At 46.6% G+C, this 19013-nt stretch overlaps 1 protein-coding gene across 17 annotated transcripts in view; it reads right to left on the bottom strand.

Moving 5' to 3' along the window:
* Positions 1-19013, bottom strand: part of Arhgap10 (Rho GTPase activating protein 10) — a 267994-nt gene that overhangs the window by 150595 nt on the left and 98386 nt on the right. For all 17 annotated transcript variants that reach the window (XR_015643473.1, XR_015643474.1, XR_015643476.1 and 14 more), the window contains 4 exon segments: positions 17429-17530; positions 10988-11098; positions 8804-8908; positions 1460-1589 (listed from right to left, as the gene is read on the bottom strand). Coding sequence is in view for 11 of the 17 variants with exons in the window: in XM_087595148.1 (XP_087451274.1) it covers positions 1460-1589; positions 8804-8908; positions 10988-11098; positions 17429-17530 (448 nt within the window). In the remaining 6 variants the exon portion in view is untranslated.

Raw genomic sequence — 19013 nt, 5'->3', positions numbered from 1 at the left:
AACTCAGAACTTTGAACGAGCTCTGGCTTCTTTAATTTCCCAACTCGGAAGCCCTCTAGGCTGTATCTGAGCAAAGCAATGTGCAGTGATTAGTCTGCATCCCAAAGAGTCCCACGCTGAACCACCGTCCTAACTCCAATCATACTGAGCCTGACCGAGTGTCGGGACACCACCCAAAAAAGGAATTAGCAGAGTTCTCGGAGGGTTACTTCCCATGAGAATAGTGTGCACACATGTGTAAGCATATGTGGGGATGCATGTGCACATGTTCATGAACACATGAGCTCAGGGCTGACAGCAGGTATCTTCCACTACCCACTATTACTCTCCGCCTTACCTTTGTTTTCTTGGGGTGCGGGGGGCTTGTTTTTCAAGACAGGGTTTCCCTGTGTAGCCCTGGATATCCTGGAACTCACTGTGTAGACCAGGCTGGCCTTGAACTCACAGAGATCCGCCTGCCTCTGCCTCCTGAGTGTTCCACCTTATCTTTTGAAGACAAGGTCTCTCGTTAACCACAGAGCTTGGCAACTGCCTAGACTGGCTGGCCCAGTGAAGTCCAAGGATGCCCTCTTCCCCATACAGGCACAACACTAACATGGGACACTTGTGGGGACACCTTGGTTTTTTGATGGGTGCTGGGGATCTTAACTTGGATCCTTAGACTCGCAGAACAGGCGCTTTACCAGCTAAGCTGCTTCCACAGGCCATGGCAGGTTACTGAAATTGAAGCCATTTGTCTTCCCAATTCTTTGTCACAATGTGACAGAGCCACGGGACACTTCCCAACCACCAAAAGCAGGAGCCAAATAAATCACTTTTTTATAAAGTATCAGTTCTCAAGTACTTTGTTACAAGCCACACAAGACAGGCAGCCCAACACTAAAGCCTCTATTAGTAAAGCCCTACTATAGAGCATTTGCTCCTATATCCATCTACGCTGCTCCTAATATCTTTTAAGATGTTTATTTTTAATTATGTGTATAGGGATGTATATGTGAGTACAGATGCTCACCGAGGCCAGAGGCATTAGAGTGCCCTTGTGAGCTACAAGGTGCAGGTGCTAGGCGCTGGCCTTCTGGAAGAGCAAGAAGTGCTCTTAACTGCTGAGCCATCTCTCCTGCACCTTTCTAATGACAGAGACACAGCAGTGGCTGGAACTGATAAGGAATGGGGAGAGGAAAGAGGAGAAAGGTGCTGGTAACACAGGCCTTCCTGGCCACTGTTACCTTTAACCTCCGTTTCCTTAGAAACAAAGGAAGCGAATTCCTGAAGCACATCATTAGACAGCTTAAGGCAGCATGGCCACTGGAGAGCTCCACAGAGCTGCCAAGCAGGAAGTGTGCACCGTGTGCCTTCTGGGGCCAGAGTACAGAGCACTTTCCACTCTTGCTGAGAACCTGCGTTTGGGTCACAACCACCTCAAACCTCAGACCCAGGCTATTCAACACCATCCTCTTACTTTTTTCCTGGACGTACAGGTACCCTTCTGCTGTGAACTGGCTGGCTCGCTTCTGGTCCTTGGGGTTTTGTCTAATTTTATTCATAAGTTCCTCCACTTCCGACCTGGTTCCCTCAAATCGATTCCGTGTCTGAAAAAACAAAAAAAAAAAAAAAAACAAAAAAACAAAATCACAAATTCCAACTCCTCCTATGGTTTTTTGTTTTTGTTTTGGTTTGGTTTTGGTGCATATACTTTGATGTCTCTGTGTAACTAAAATTAAATCCACAGAACTCAAAGAAATGCTCCTTCTTTCCTGTGTGACTCCTTACTGAGATTCATAGTCAAAGATAACAAATATAAAATAGTCAATAGAGAGGATGAGACGACGCCATCACAGAGGACTTGCTGCCTCGAGTTTCCTGATTTTGTTAACCTTGGATGTAAAGAGTAAATAAGTCGAAAAAGACCCGTCTGCCGGGGAAAACAAAAGGTGTTTGCAAGAGTCGACCTGACCTAAGCTGGTACTACTGCAACAGCAATGTGAACGCCGAGATCTGAAAGATTATTCCTTCCAAGCTAATAAACAGTCAGGAACCACTTTTCCTGACTGTGGTAACTACACTAGAAAATGACATGACATTTCTTCCCTGAGAGAGGCGAGGAAGAGGAAGATCTCACGGGCAAACAACGCCCATGCATCTGAAGCAGCTCATGACATTCTGGAAACTTGGGGGACGTGGGCTGCCAATGCCTGTTCAGTGGATGCTATGCTGTGGACACATCGTGTGAGCTGAAGAGACAGAGCAACCACAGGCCGTCCTGATGACTCGCCACCACCCAGGTGATGGACCTGCCTTCCAGCCTGGCTCAGAAATAATTGTCTTAATGCCCAATGGCGGCTGATGTGAAACTGCAGAGGGGCTCAGACAGAAAATTATTAAAATTTCTCTCTCTCCCTCCGACCTACAATGGAAAGGACTGTCACGGCTCAGAAGGGCAGAAAAATGTAGAAAAGCTGGAGTACTGACAGACACAGACTACCAAGAATAAAGCTATTTCCAGAGGTTTACTTAAACAGAAACTAAGAGCCAATAGAGGAAGAAAAGAACTTTTGTATGCCCTTTAGGAAAACACAGGACCAGGCTAGGTGGTGTATACCTTTAATCCCAGCAGTTCAGATCTCTTGGTTTAAGGCCAGACTAGTCTTCAGAGAAAGTTCTAGGACAGTCAGAGCTACTCAGAGATACAGGGCTACTCATTTATACATTAGAGATAGATAGATAGATAGGTAGATAGATAGATAGATAGATAGATAGACAGACAGACAGACAGACAGACAGACAGACAGACAGACAGATAGGGATAGAGATATATAGATACACACACACACACACAGGCACACACAGAGCAACCCTGTCTAATAAATACATACATACACATACATACATACATACATACATACATACATACATACATACATACATACATGAATGACTATTAAAAGGTCTGGTTCCCCTTCTTGTCCCCATCTTCAGCATCTCCCATGTTTGTGTCTATTTCTACTGATTTCACATTGGCACGATTCATCAACATTTCAGTGAGATTCCTCCCAACCCTCATTTTCTCCACAAACATGTAGAAACAGATCTAATCCAATGGGCTTTACCCACGATACTCCTGCTACTTAGTGTTAATGCTCTAAGTGTCCTACAGGTGTCCAGCCAGCTAGCAGACCTTACAGTGTCCAGCCTTTAAATCTCTGAGCAGTTTCTCATCCTCTGTCTAGTAGGGACTCTCAGGCTGATAGACTCTCCCCATCACTGAACCAGAATGTCCTGTTTCTCTGCGAGAGCCCTGATGCTTTCAGTGGACGGAGGCATCTTGCTCTGTACCAGGTACAATGAGCTCATAGCTGCTGCTCCATCCTCTAGGCAGGCAGACTTGGGCAATACACACACAAGCTATACAGACTCACTCTCTCTCACATACACACTCTCACACATACAGTCACACACACACACACACACACACACACACACACACAAACGGAGCCACTACTGCTGTACTATAAAACCTGTGACTGCACACCAATAAGCTGACCTGTATTCCAGTTCCTGAGGTTCCCCAGGTCTATCCTACTGAGAACTCAAGCTCCTATTGCCGTCAATGTATTTTCAGACTCACTCGACACATTCGCACAAGTAGGCGCTCACACACTCCAGCTCTCTTCTGCATGCCACTTCTAGACCCCAGTTCTAGCCCCACAGTCCCTCCTCGTGCCTTTGCACCAGAACGAGCAGGGTTATTTGTAAATTTTACCATATTTCCTCATGTTAATTATGAATTAGGGTAGAAATTTCAGGTTTCTAACATCAATTAATAGATTATCTACAACCTAGCAATTCTCAGCATTAACCCAAGGGACATTGGAAGATGTGCTTTAATCAGGATCACAGTAGACTGTGAATACTGAATTTGGTCACAAACTGAATCAAAGCACTTCAAATGGTGCCTAAGGTTAGAGGGATAGTTAGGGTGTACAGTTTGCTTTGCCACACATGATGACCGTGGGTTTAATCACCAGCACTGCAAAGAAAATAAATTGTGACAGGCAGTAAAACACTTCACCGTGCCTTAATGGTGTAAAACATGAGACAGATGCTGGTCAGTGTCATCTAATACCAGGAGCGCAGGAGCTTCCTCTGCCCCCCTTATTAGGTAAAGAAGCTGTCCCTAGAAAACCAGCCACGTAAGCCTTCCTTACAGCCAGAGTCCACTGGGGCGCCTTTACTCAGAAAGTCTGGATCAGGCTGAGCCACCTAAAGGAGGGGTGGGGGAGGGGCCAAGCACACCACCCAGGTATTGGGGAGGATTAGGAGGTGTGGCCTTGCTGGGGGAAGTGTGTCACGGGGCTTTGAGGCTACAGAGCCTGATGTGATTCTGAGTTCTGCTCTCTTGGGTTTGTGTTTCTAGGATCTTGATACAAAGCCTCAGCTGTGTTCTAGCTGCTATGCCGGCCACCTCTGCTCTGCCGTCAGAGATGCCGACTTTAGGAACGGTTGGCCCAAATATGCTCTTTCTTTCCAAGTTTCCTTGGTCATCGGAACAGAACAGACACTAAGATACCTCAAACAAGCCTTGGAAGGTAGAGGGCAAAACAGTGACTCCAAGGGTCGACCACCATTATGCAGTAAGGTTTTTCCATCCTCAGCCTATGACATCCCTCACAGAGCAAAAGAGGGCAGAGGGGGAGTGACAGCCTGAGGATTTCACCTTACAAAAACAAACAAACAAAACCAGAAAAGTACGGTTCCCAAGACTGACGGAAAGATGGATGAGAAGACAGACAGATGGACAGATGGACGGACGGACGGACAGGTAGGCAGATCTCACTAAGACTCATAGCCTCTCAAGAGTTCTATACACATGGAGGAGGAAGAAAAAGAAAGTGGCTGGCAGATCCCAGAGAATAGCTCATGAGGTCCTAATGCCCCCAAAACACAGCAAAGCACAGAGCGTGGATTTCTGGACCCAGCAGACACCTAGAATCGGAGGCAAGGTTTGCCACTAGTGCCGAAATCTCAGACCTTACTGCTAAGGATTCGTTTCCTACAAGGTTTTAAAGGGGGCAGACAGCCTTACCAGGATGCCCCCCAAATCTGTGCTTATTGGTCCCAGATATTCCAGCTGGGATCTCATTTCTAGACCAGGAATCTGGAACTAAGCAGAGGAGGTCTGGGACTCAGCAAGCAAGCAGTTCTCTGGAGGGTCTGAGAGAGGAGGAGCTCCCTTCCTCCCCCGTGTCACAGAGGTTAGGACAGCTGTCTGTACACGGTGGAGTAAGTCATTCACCACAAGAACAAGCACAGGGGAACTCATTCGCCTATAGTTAAACTAGTCAAATCTCGTTATTATCTCCTACCAAAGGAGAACCAGCTACCCATACTCTTAACCACTTCTCAGCCATGCGTATTAATCTGCAGACTCTTCGCCATAATCCTGAAATCCCCACGGCTTCCTCTGCCAGGACTTCTACCTCCGCCCTCCTCACACCAGTCTTCCAGGATGGCACCACAGAGGTGCAAGCTGGCTTTCTAAAATACCCTTTAACTTTGATTCAATTTCCTTTCCTCTGGTGGAAAAAACCACTACTTTCTAGAAGCCATCTTGCTACTTTCTTACTTTCTATTTATTACTCCAGATTACAGAAAAATGGGTAAAAAGCAAATCCTCAGGAAAAATCCAGCCATTTTTACGATATAAAAGATATAACTATATGGGGCTGGAAATAGCTTGCTTTCATTTTTAAACAAAATTACCTCTCTTCCTGAGTATGAGCCATTCTAAATTTAATTATTTTATGTAATAAAATTCTAAACAGTTGACAAAATTAACTATAATGTCATAACATAAAGATATTTAACCTTAAAATTCAGTTTTTATCATTTCAGTACAGTTGATATATCATATTAAAAAAATAAAACATAACTAGGGTTTTCTTTCAGAAATGTGTGGCTTTATATAGTCAGTATCTGCCCTTATCTTAAAAAAAAAAATCACAAGGGAGTAAGATGAATAGCCAAAAAATGGGTAAATGACACTACTTCTGAGGAGAGATGATGTCACGTGACTCTAAGTGCTGGACTTGAGTGGTGGAAAGTGGCTGAAAGCAGAAAAGGCAGGGGCGTGGGGTTCACAGCTGTGGTCCACAGCAGCAGCCAGGGGGAGGCTGAGGCAGGACCCTCACTGAGCCAGGAGCCAGCCACAGAAGTAGTCAAGAACACCATGGTGGGAACACTCACCTAGCACATGCCCTCACTTCGAATCGCAGGGAGGCTGACATACACAAGCACGCACACACGCATGTACCAAGTGCCCAAGGTCCTGCTAATGAGGCTGAAGGCACAGTTTCCGAATGAGCGGCACCCAAGAAGCCTCAGAGAGCGGAATAAAACTGAGGGGTAGTTATAAAGGTAGCTGAGTAGAGAGAGACGCACTGAAGACTGAGGATTTGGAGCAATTCCTGCTGAATGGATATCTCTGGCTTCCAAAATATAAAGGAAAAACTGTTTCCCTTTCCAGGAAGTTCTTGTCCATTTCACTCACAATAAAGAATGGGTGTCGTTATCAAACATGCAAGCTCTTGCTTAGCTCATCAACATGTTAACAAGGTATTCCAAATAAACCCGTCTCCTCTCATCCAGTTTTGCTCACCATTATCTCATGACTTGATATGACTCAGTCCCACCAGAGTCCCTCCTCACCACAAGAGGACATCTGTCCAGAAGGAAGGGATGTGAGGACCGGCTGACCAAAGCCCCAGGAGACTGCTGGGTTCCTCTGTCATTCCAGAGCCTGGGCTAAATCCAGACAGTTTCCTAGGCAGGAGGCTGCACATTTACATAGGGCCTGTGACACAGGGTCTCACAATAGGCTTAATGTCCTATTATATAACGGGAGGAGAGGCCTGAGAGAACATCGCATGTAGTTCAGGCTGGTCTCCAAATTACTACACAGCCTTCAACTCCTGATCCTCCTGCCTCCTCCTCCCACTGGGATGAGAAGCAAGAAACAGCACACTAAGTTTAAATACCCTCTAGCTTGAAAGACTTCATTGATTTAATGTTCTGTTCTCATTACACATCAATCCCATAATACATACAATGGGGTTCTCATCTGGTCTACCCTGAAGTTGACAGATAAAGTCTACAACAGCAGTTCGCAGCCTGTGGGTCACCTCTCCGGTGGGGGGACAGGGGTACAAATGACCCTTCCACAGGGTTGCTTGCCTAAGACCATCAGAAACACCAATACTTCCATTCTGCCTCCTAACAGTAGCAAAATCAGTTATGAAGGAGCAATGGAATCAATCTTCTGTCTCAGGTCACTACAACTATAGCATTGGCAAAGTTGAGAGCCACTGGCCTAAGAAAAAGAGACTAATTCTATAATTATATACCCAGTTGGGAGTGGAGATCAGTCTATACTCTAATCTTCCCAACTAGTCTCTCTTCACAAGCTATGTTTTACAGCCTGCAAGCTACTCTGAAAAATAAATCATTTAATAAAAATTCCTAGTGGGCTGAAGAAATGGCTCAGTGAATTGTCTGCTGTGCGAATGTAAAGCTGTGAGCTGGACCTCCCTAGCTCCCACATGAGGGTGAAACATAACGTCTGTAACACAGTAGGGGCAGGGATCACGGTACAGTGGGAGGGGGTGAGGCTGAACGGACCTTCAGAGCACTCTAACCAACCAGCCTAGACAATCCGTGGGCTCCACACTCAACGAGAGACCTCGTCTCCAAAGATCAGGCAGAGAGTACCTGACCTGCACATATACCACACGTAGAGAAACAAGTCACTCTACTACCGTGGGAACAATGTCGAGGTGGACTGGAATGCACCTGGACCCACAGATGTGCACTTCTGTTTTAAGTTCTATCTACCTAACTTCTAAACCACAGCACAAAGACCCCCACGCCCTTATGTGTTCTGTTCTGTGTGTGATGCCGTCACAGTGGGCTTCTAACATATCCTAACTAGTTATTCTCTGAGAACATATCATGTAAGAAAGGTCTAACCTGGAAAAACCGACTGTTACCTAAATAAAATCTTGTATTTAACTTTTTTGAGTGTATATATGAATGAAACATATGGGGGTAGGGGGTTCCCACCTTGCTTGAGAAATAACTCTAGTTGTTAGTGCTGCACTCACAGGCCAGCTGAGCCCCTGGGAATCCTCTCCACTCCTCCTCCCCGTGCTAAAGGAGCACTGAGATTGTGACACAGTCTGCCAATTGGCTTTGCCTGGGTTCTGGGATTCAAACACGGGTCCCCAGGCTTACACAGCAAGCACGTTACCCACTGAGCCGTCTCAGCCTAAAGCAATTGTAAAAGGAATCGCCAAATGTCATTTTCCAACATCAGGTTGAAAGCACACACGCCACAGAGGACAGCAAGGAAAACAAATGGCAGCTGTGGACACGGATGCACCAGAGAGCGCGCCCAAGATATAGAGATGAAGAAATTCCATAACCCAGTCTGGGAATGAAGACCTTGAGGCACGGTCAAAGTCAGAAATGCTAGGTGGAATGCCAAGATAGCCGTTTCTCACTCACAGGATTCAGAGTTAACATAACCAAGTTTACCCCCAAGAATTTACCCCCCAAGAATTTGCCCCCGAGAGCCAAGTAAGAGCCTCCGAAGAGCAGAACTCTTCAGCTACAGTGCAGCTTGTTACACTGAAAGTTGACCACTAGATGGCGACACATCCCCACTTTCTCAGTACCAGCCGGGTCTTAAAAGATTAGCCACCACACTAGAAAACGCCTTTTAAATGCCAGAAGGCTTTCGCTTCCTTACATTCTGAATGTTGATCTGTAGTTCTGTCTTGTAGTGGTTGAAGTCTTTGGAAAGCTCGTGACCTTGATGATAGAAAGTGAACATTCCCTGAAAAAAGGACAGCATCTACAACGAAGGAGAGGAGTGTTAGTGCATGGAAGCAAGCAAGGCTTGCATTAACACCGCCATCCCCAACACCGCCATCCCCAACACCGCCATCCCCAACACCGCCATCCCCAACACCGCCATCCCCAACACCGCCATCCCCAACACCGCCATCCCCACATCCAACCGCCTCTGCCACTGTCACTCCACTGAAATAAAGTAGTCACAAAGAAGTCACTAGAAATGAAATAACTGTAAGTTGCCAGTCTGTGTGGAAAATTATGAACAAGCTGAGTTTGAATTCCCTAGCTCCCACATAAAGGTGTCTCCACGTCTGTAACACAGTAGGGGCAGGGATCACAGTATGGTGGTTAAGGGTGAGACTGAATAGACCTCTGAAGCTCTCTGACAATCCACGAGCTCCACATTCAATGGGACCGTTCACAAATATCAGCATCATTGAGCAATTTTTACACCATCTTCTCCAAGAAAAATCCAGCTCTAAGTCATCCATTAGAACCTCATGAGTCTGGGCAATCCTGATGGCAGCGGCTACACACAGGAGAGTCGCATCAGTGGAAGCATGGGGGGAGTCAGTCGCATCGGTGGAACCATGGGGGGCTCGTGGCTTCCAGGCACTGTTGCCAAAATGCTCAGTGATGGGGAATTACTAAGACCTTAGCTTCCTAGTGACTCCTAACCTGTCCCTTCCTAGAAGGGGTTCACTTCCACCCACAGGTCAGTGCATCCAGTGCTAAAGTGAGCAAACGTGACTGGAGAAAAGTAAGTCTTTTTTTTTTTTTTGGTTCTTTTTTTCGGAGTTGGGGACCGAACCCAGGGCCTTGCGCTTCCTAGGTAAGCGCTCTACCACTGAGCTAAATCCCCAGCCCCGAAAATAAGTCTTAAATCCTGAATTTATTTTCTTCAGGACACTGCAAGGTAAAGGCAATAAAAGGTGGTGAGGGTGGGTCACCCACTGGACCCTTGTTGTGGCACTGGGCAAGTCACTAATCTTTACCTTCTATGTCTTTCCTTGCTACAGGGACACATGAGTGTGTCACTGAGTCAGTGTGTATGTGAGAGAGACAGGCAGCACTTAGACAATAACTCCAACCAAGGCACGCGAACGCACGCACACACGCACACACGCACATACACACACACACACACAGCCAATTAATGCACACAAGTGTTATTCCAACATGAAAGGAACACTTGAAGGCGTAATTTTCTCTGATTATTGACTTGGGTTGATTTTATTACTCCCAAATGCCTATTTTTAAGTATCACTTAATTATCCCTTTGCTCCTCATCATGTGTACGATGAATCAACTACAGTATCTGAATTATAGCTCAGTGAAGCCATGTAAGGGAAAATGCAGCTTGTATTAAAAGTATCAGACTTCCAATCCTTCACAACTTTTTGCTTTGCACAAAGCATCGTGTATACTTGGTTTTCAGAAGATGTTTATATCCACTTCCTCTAAGTGCCTATTAATATGTAAGTAACGACTCATTAGAAGCACCACAGTAACCACAAAACTAGGGGCTGGAGAGACGGCCCCATGTGCATGTTCTGGTCTTCTAGAGGAATCAAGTAAAATGCCCACAGCCACGCGAGTGGCAAGCCACCTACGAGCCCTGCTCCAGGACGCTCCGCTGACACTGTGCTCACGTGCACATCCACACACTTTAAAAACACAAACGTTTCTGTTGGAGAAAGCCATTAACAAAACTGCTTCAAATGCTACCGTGTGACATAGAAATAATCATGAATATATGAAACAAAAACGCATTTAAGCGAGTGCACTATCATCTCATCACACTGCCTCTCGCATTCACAGACCAAATGCAGTGCTTAAGGCCATGCATAGGAGCTGTGCCCCTGACAGGGGTGGGGGTGGGGGAGGGCTGTGCCCCTGACAGGGGGGGGGTGGGGGGGGTGCTGTACTCCTGACGGGGGCAGGAGAGGGCTGTGCCAAGACCTCCCAACAGTTTGATGTTTTCCTAGCCTTTCCCAGCCTGTGTCCACCCTTCATGTGAGGTCTCCCTCAGTCTTTACACAACGGAATCCATGGCAACCAACGTCCTGCTACTCACCGGCTCCACGAACTCGAACTTCTTCCTTTCCTGGATTTCCTGGAGCTTACACACGTATTCAAGAGAGAGCTCGTAGAAATGCTGCCGGTTCTGTTCCACTTGGAGGTCAGCCTGCATCAAAACAAGCACTGTTAGCTGACCCCACAACAGGGGACCATCAAACCAGAGGTCAACAGCCCGGTGCTGGCCACGGCAGGGCACTTTTATAAACTTGTATTAGAACTTGTGTCCAACTCATTGCTACTCTCCTGTCACAGCAGGACAGCACCACTGCTCCAAGGACATAACATACAGAAAAGTCTAAAATGGCCCTTCCCAAACTCTAAAGAAGAGCTTGATGTCCCTCAAAGACTGAAGATTAGGGATTACACTTCTCCGTGGAACAGAGTCAAAAGTCCCAGCAACACCACCTGCATAAGCAAGTCCTCTAAGGGTAAAGCTTTCTTGCCACAGTCACCCGGGCACTGGGTGAGGGGTGTGGAGGTGGGCGGATGCTTAAACCCACAGGATGCTAGATCCCCAGAGCACAGGGGCTCCCACTGCCAGCTGGAAGCTATTCATACTGCATTCCACTCATCTTGCCTGGCGAGGACAGAGGGACAGAGGGACAGAGAACAGAGGGAGCACCTTGCCAGAGAAGACAGCTGAAGGCTCATCTCAGAAGCTATCTTTAGAGGTTATCAAGCAATACCATTCTTCAACTCTGCTAATTTTTACCCCTTGAAGCGTGCATTTAGGGCTTTCTCCAAATCAGACGCCCAGATGGACAAGCACACATGGTGAGCACCGGTCATGAGGGAAGCACAGTGACCCCACCACACACCCATCAGGGTGGCTGCTAGGAGCGGTTCTCATCACAGAGAAAGCCATGGCAGATCCAAAAACCATAAAAGTAGGGTGATGATGTTACCATCATACACTTTGGGGTACACGTGCAGATAACTGAGAACAAGGATAGCACCACGGGTGCAGCCGCGAGTGTAGCAATGCTGTTCACGACTCGGAGCTGGAAGCAACTGACATTCTATGGACACGGGACAAATGTGCTCTCGGAATAAATCCACCCTTTAAAGTGGACGGGGCTGGAGAGCTAGGGTAAGAGCGCCTGCGGAACAAACACAAGGACCCTAGAAGCTACATAACATGTCGGGTGTGGTCATACACATGCATGTAACAGCGCTATGGGGGGGTCCCATCATTACTGGAGCACCCCCCCCGCCGCCGCCGCACAAGACAGCAATGCCCAAGAGTCCCTAAAGAGTGTGGAGATAAACTCTGGAGGTGGTCTCAGAGAACAGATCTGCTGTCCTGCACACAAGTAGCCACCTACATGGTGGAGGCCTATCGACTGTGACTGTAAGCACATTACCTCAGATTGGACAGTGAGGGCTCACACCACCCGGGTCTCTGTGGACAAAACACACTCAAGGGGACATGGAGAGTCCAGGCTTGTCGCAGGCCAGCTGCCGGCTACTCACACTGCTCCAGACTTCAGGAGCATGGTGTGCCACGCTTACTAGTTAGAAGGGCAGTGTGCCAGGTAGGCTGGGCACCAAGTCTTGCCTGCATTCTCTCCTATGTGGGTGGGGGAGGAGGGTAAGGGAGTGGAGGCAGGAGGATTGCTGGGGCTTGCTGGCCTTTAGCCTAGTTCCAGGTTCAAGGGAATAAGGCAGAGAGTAACAGAGCAAGACACTGGATGTCCTCTTGCTCTTTCCTTTGGCTTACACACACACACACACACACACACACACACACACACACACACACACACACACACACCCGCGCGCGCGCGCATCCATACACAATGAAATATAACAAAAGGAGGCAAATCATGATGGGTGAAATGAGCAGCTGTTAACACCAGCACTTGGGGAGCTAAGGGACATGACCAGGACTAGGCTGGACTACATAGCGAGATCATGGCTTTACGAAGAAGAGGAAGCAGATTCTGGCCACATGGATGGACTCTTAGGCTCTCATACGAAAGGCAGTGTATATCAGACATAGAAAGAGAAACTCCTACACTTGAAGGATCTAAGATAGACAAACAGAAAGACAGTTGTGCTGAGAGCACAGGAGGAGTCACAGTTTCACAAATAAGGGTCTTCTGATTGGGTAGGTACAAAGAAGGCCTGGAGATGGCTGGGGAACGGCCACACAGCCAAGTAAAGCATTAAGCCAATGCCCCCGCACTATTCAAATGGCTAAAATAAACTGGAAGATAAATATTTTCCCACAAATTTTCAGAAGTTTCTAAAGACAAGGTGGTATTTCTCTGGTAATTAAAAGTCTTTGAGTAAAAGAAAATTTAAGTATAAAGTTAGCAAAATGAGAGTTTCTACCTAAAAACCATGGCTGTTTGTATCTGATTATTCATCTACCAACAGTATAACCCAAAGCCAAAACCCGTAATCACGCTGAGCAGTTAAGAAACTCTGGCTCGGAAAGCAGTGGTTGGCTCGCATTACCCTCACGAGGCATTGCTGTGCACAGAGCCGAATGGTTCTCAAGTCTTCTCGCTATGGCTTCCCCTTACACTGCTGAGCACCCTGAGTCTTAATGTCTGAACACCCAGAGCTGCTGGGCCATGGACTTTTCTGATTCTCTCTCCAGATTCCCCAGTTCACAGCTAGCTCATAACTTTCGATATTACCACAAAATACTCCAGTTGTTCTTAGGAGGACAGAATGACTCCTGGTCCCTGCCCTAGTCTAAAATGCACTAACTTTTCCTAACACGTTATGATTGGATACAGTGTACATGTGTCCTGTAAATTTTAATGTACTGAGAAGCCTGGCCTCTGATATGTCATTCTTGGAGTGATGGAATCTTCAAGAAATGAGGCCTGCTCTGGGGTTATCAAGTCACGGAGGCACAACCGTTGGGAGGGATTAATGAAAATCTCATGGAAGTGGATGGATTCCCATGAAACTAGATGGTTTTAAGAAGCCTGGCACCTCCCCTAAATCTCTTATACAAACACTGTCGCACGAAGCACATCACCACGGTGAGGCCCCTATCAAAGCCAAGAAGGTGGCAATGTCACACTCAGATCTCCAGGACTATGAGCTAAGTACATGTTCTGTTTATAAATCACCCATCTGTGTGCGGGTTTTAACAGCAACACAAAATGAAGTAGCACACACAGTAATCAAAAGCTGTTATTAACTAATTAATAAAAAACTGGATTATAATCCAACTGTAGCTCTCCATACATGCAAAAGAACGGCCACACAAAAGCTCGCCAAAGCAATGAGCATCTAGAAGCAAACCTCCTCAGTCAGTCTCTCCTCTCCTTAAGGCCTACAAGCTTAGAAGAGAGCTGTTTCAAGTGGGTGTCCGTACGTCTGGGAAGAACAGAGAAATCAAGACAGAAAGTACGTTCTACCAAAATGAAACTGGAAGCATCTCGCCTTCTGTGCCTCTCAAGCTCATGACTTGCACTTTACTTATCTTTGGGACTGATGACACTGTCGAAGCCATAACTCACTGTGCACACATCCTGTTTGTGGTTCTCACTCTGACCGGCACTATTCTAGGCAGAATGGATAGGGGACTGAATTGTAGCCTTCAGCGAGCTTATGGTCAATGAAAGAAGCCATGTACATTACCTAGGAAGAGTGAGAATAAGCCAGAGGCGGTCGATGTACACAGACAGTTGGAGGAGTTGAATAAAGGTGCCTACGACCTAGAGCTGGGCAGAAGAGAGGTAGGCAGGGCCTCGGTTCCAGACGCTTGTGGTCTAAGGAGAGGACCACAAGCAGAGAAGAAAATGAAGAGAAGAAAAGACACAGGGATCATGACAATTGGCCAAGAGAGCTGGCCAATCAGAGTAAGAGCAGCCCAGGCAGAGAATGGCAAGCTACATCACACGGTTATTGGCAGGGAAGTAGATATAATAAATAGATAGATTCTGGGGTAGAATAGCTCTGGTGCTTCAAAGGCTTAATATAAACATAAAGGTCAAAGGTGGGGTAGAATCGCCCGACTGACATTATTTATTAGCCTGACACACATGGCCTAGGCATTAACTATCAGGCAGTATTGATGGAGAGAGACTTGTGGATCTAAGGTAGAACATAGTGGGCAGGGGTTAGGGTATGCCTCGGTGTGAGTCCCAGCAAAAAATGGGCTTACCCTGAGAAAGGTCTGCAGTGCATGGCACACAGGGTCCTGGGCAGGGTGTGCAGTGCATGGCACAGGGTCCTAGGCCGCCCTAAGATTTCTGAAATCATCAGCTCCGGGGCTTTCAAAGAGGAATGAAAAGGGTGGAAGGGGTTGGAGTGCGGGGACTGAGGCTGCCTCCTACATTATACACAAGAAACATTTAGAACAGGATGGCTAATTAGAGTGATGTGGAGGTGGAAATTAGCTTGGGGCATAAAAATCCTCTCTGAAATAATTGAAAGTGTGAGTGCAGCTTACGGAGAAGAGGGATGAAAACTGCAGCGGGCCAAAATGTCAGCAGCTGTCCTTGCAGAACAGACTGGGGGGAGGGGGGGGGGGAATAACCACTGCACTGCTTCCTGCATTGAATGCAGCAGACTGAAGCATAGACTGAAGCAGGGTCGGGTGGAACCACACATGGCTTCCAACACTGACTGCAGCAAGGAGAGGAGCCATACACCTCAACCACTGTAGTGAGACACACGCAACATGAAAGCCATCTTCTCTTTATGACCCATAGATGACATCGTGAGATGTCATCCAAACGTCAAAGGCAGAAGAAACACAAAACGGAAAACTACCTGTGGGTGTCAAACACTGATCTGTGCACGCATGGAGCCTATAAGAAAAGCATAGCTGCCTGATTCCTGCTATTGCCCTCTGGATGGTACGACAAATGCACACAGAGGGGAACATCACGCCCAGATTCGCTTGTGTTTAAGAGTGAACAAACGGAGAGAAGGCACCTCTGGGCTCTTGTTCGTAGGTCATAATCCTACATGGTGCACCACACTATTGCTAATAAAACTTATGTTCTGGGCTAAAGGAAGGTACTGAGGTCTTCAGTAGCTATGGGGAAAGGAAGAGCGTAATATGTCATACGATCACACTTCGTGTGTGTGTGTGTGTGTGTGTGTGTGTGTGTGTGTCATACGATCACACTTCATAATTGTGTGTGTGTGTGTGTGTGTGTGTGTTCTCAGTGATAAAGAACTATTTCTTCAGAAAAAAGGAGTGCAGACTGCTCTTATAGAAGTTTTCCTCCCAGCATTCTTGACCAGGCAGTTCCCACCAACAATAACTCAGCTCCTGAGGACCTGACTCCATTCTGGTCTCTGTGGGCACTGATACTCATGTCCACATACACCAACACTCATGTGCACAGTCACACACACACACGCACACACACACACACACACACACACCATTTACATATATATACATATATACACATAATCTATTGTAAAAGTACAAAAGCTCTTTTAAAAGCCTATGCCTCACACTGTGAATAACTGAAGTCTCTATTCAAGCCTATAAGAGGGAGGAAAAAAGTCAAAAAATTTAGAAAAGATGGGGAAAAATGAGAGATAAGATATAAATTCCTTTCAGCTTGCACACTGCTTTAAAAAGAAAGCAAACTCAGTCTATTCACACAAGTAGAATGGATCCACTTTCCAACAAGGAGCTCCCTAGCTCTGGGCGTTCAATCAGACTAATTCTGCTCCTACACATATGAAACAGTGTGTGTGCTCATGCAGTTCACATATGTAAACAGTGTGTGTGCTCATGCAGTTCACATATGTAAAACAGTGTGTGAGCTCATGCAGTTCACATACATGAAACAGTGTAAGCTCGTGCAGTTCACATACGTAAGACACTGTGTAAGGTTCATGCAGTTTACATACAAAAGACAGTGTGTGCGCCCATGCAGTTCACACACATATGTATGAGCTCGTGCAGTTCAATTCCTCAAGACAACTTGAAAGCCAAGAACAGGCCTAGCTGTGTCCACTGAGCATGGTAAGCATGTGGGTTTTGCTAGTTTTTGTTTGTTTTTCAAACTTTTCGAGACTGTTTTTCTGTGTAGCCCTGGCTATCCGGGAATCCACTGTGTAGAACAGGCTGGCCCCAAACTCACAGGGATCTGCCTGCCTTTGCCTCCTGAGTGCTGGGACTGAAGGTGTACACCACTGTACCCTGTACAGGCAGCTGCTGTGTACCCTTTCTAATGCTGACTAACATTACTGTTCCTGTGAAAATCTCAGAGCCTAATGGTCACTAGTATGAACCACACTGTATGAACCAATACTGTAAGACCTTCATTGTTGCCCCGTTTCACAGACCCCCCCCCGCCCCAATCCACTGAAGAATCTGCTGTTTCCCCATGTCTCCACAATCGCAGGTGAAAAGCTCTCACACGTGAAGTACACTTTTAAAGAGCATATTGGGTATTTTTAACTTGGAAAGCAAGCCGACAGGACCCTGGTAGGATACCTCCTGCAAGTGCGTGTCCTTCTTCCTGGCAGACAGGGTCAAGTGCTTATCGATTAGACTGTAATTCCTTTCCGTCTCTTTGTCAAACTTCTTTTTTTCTTCCTACAAATTAAAACCAGACAATGGTGGTTACACATAACACACATAAACCACATGTACTGTTAACCTACCAGAGGATAAAATATGAAAAACGTCTAAAATAAAGCAAGAGGGCACTAAACATGAAGGAGCTTCTGAGACAATGCCTCTGTCCCCAAGCCACAGCCACCATCGAGTCAGAGCTGGGACTAGGAAGATACTTCCCATACCGTGTACTCTTGAGGTTTCCCCAAACCTTGACTACGTTCAATTCTTCACATTCATTCGAGTTGGGAGATAATGATATGTCAATCTTCTCTCACAGAAAGAAAAACAGAAAAGGTTGAGCTTTAAAAACAAACTTTCAGCTGGGTGGTGGTAGCACTCCTTTAATCTCAGCCCTGGGGAGACAGAGACAGGTGGATCCCTGAGTCCAAGGTCAGCCTGGTCCCAGGACAACCAGGGTTACACAGAGATACCCTGTCTCGTGGGGAAGCAGCAGGGAATGAATAAATACAGCTTTCTCTGGACTTTGCTACAAGGTGAAATTCATTATAAACTCAGTAAGTTTGGCCATATTTTTGACATAACACTCCTAGAACATCTCAGGGAAATCGTCAGAGTTCAGGTTGAATATACAACGCTCTACGCAGAACTGCCAGAGTTCCATCCCTGCCTCAGATGCATAGAGCATTGAAGAGAAGCTGCAATTGGTCAACAGACCCCAACACAACAATGACACTGACATCAGCTGGTTTGCTCAACTCACGGTGAATTTCTCCAGCACCGCCTGGAACTACAGTCTACTTTTGCTATGAAGGCATCTTGAGAAAACAAGTAACCCAGCTTCTGAATGTAAAGACGACAGAGAAGGCACTGCTCAGCTAGACACATTTTTAGCAAACACTTTTAGCCTCATGAGAACACGCTACGTCCTTGGATACTACAAGCATGTCGTAGACGTCACGGTCCTGCTTGCTGCTCACAGCGTCCCAGCACATCCCCTTCCTTAGCTTCCTAAGTCAGCAATGGCGACCTACCACAGCCTTTCCTAGCAGGAGTTTTCTCTTTTAGGGAAGATGAAACAAAGAATGTGATTTGTTTTGTGTCCTGGTATTCATGCCCCCACTACACAGGACACATTGTAGGATCTGAGGACAGGACCGCCCTCTGCCTCGTCCTGTAAGACCACGAATTAATCCTTACATTCATGAAGATGAGACTTGGGAATCAGTGTTGTTTTTTTTCCCAATTATTAAATGCTCCAACTCCAGTTACCAAGTGGAAAAGCTAAAAAACAAAAATGTGGGGTAGAGAGACGGTCCTCTTCCAGGAGCACGTTCCTTTCCTAGCGCCTAAACAGAAACTCTGACTCTAGGCCCGGGAAATCAGACTCGGTGAGTGCTGCATACGGTGCACAGACATGCATACAAGCAAAACACCCGCACGTAAAAAATAGAATGGTCGGTAAGTCGTCTCCCAAAATGCCTGACAGGGAGAATCTAAG

Source organism: Rattus norvegicus, chromosome 19 (genome assembly GCF_021556685.1).
Source record: "Rattus norvegicus strain SHRSP/BbbUtx chromosome 19, alternate assembly SHRSP_T2T, whole genome shotgun sequence".
Classification (NCBI taxonomy): Eukaryota; Metazoa; Chordata; class Mammalia; order Rodentia; family Muridae; genus Rattus; species Rattus norvegicus.
The sequence above is the reverse complement of the archived record's forward strand: the minus strand, read 5'-3'. Positions and strand labels throughout refer to the sequence as shown.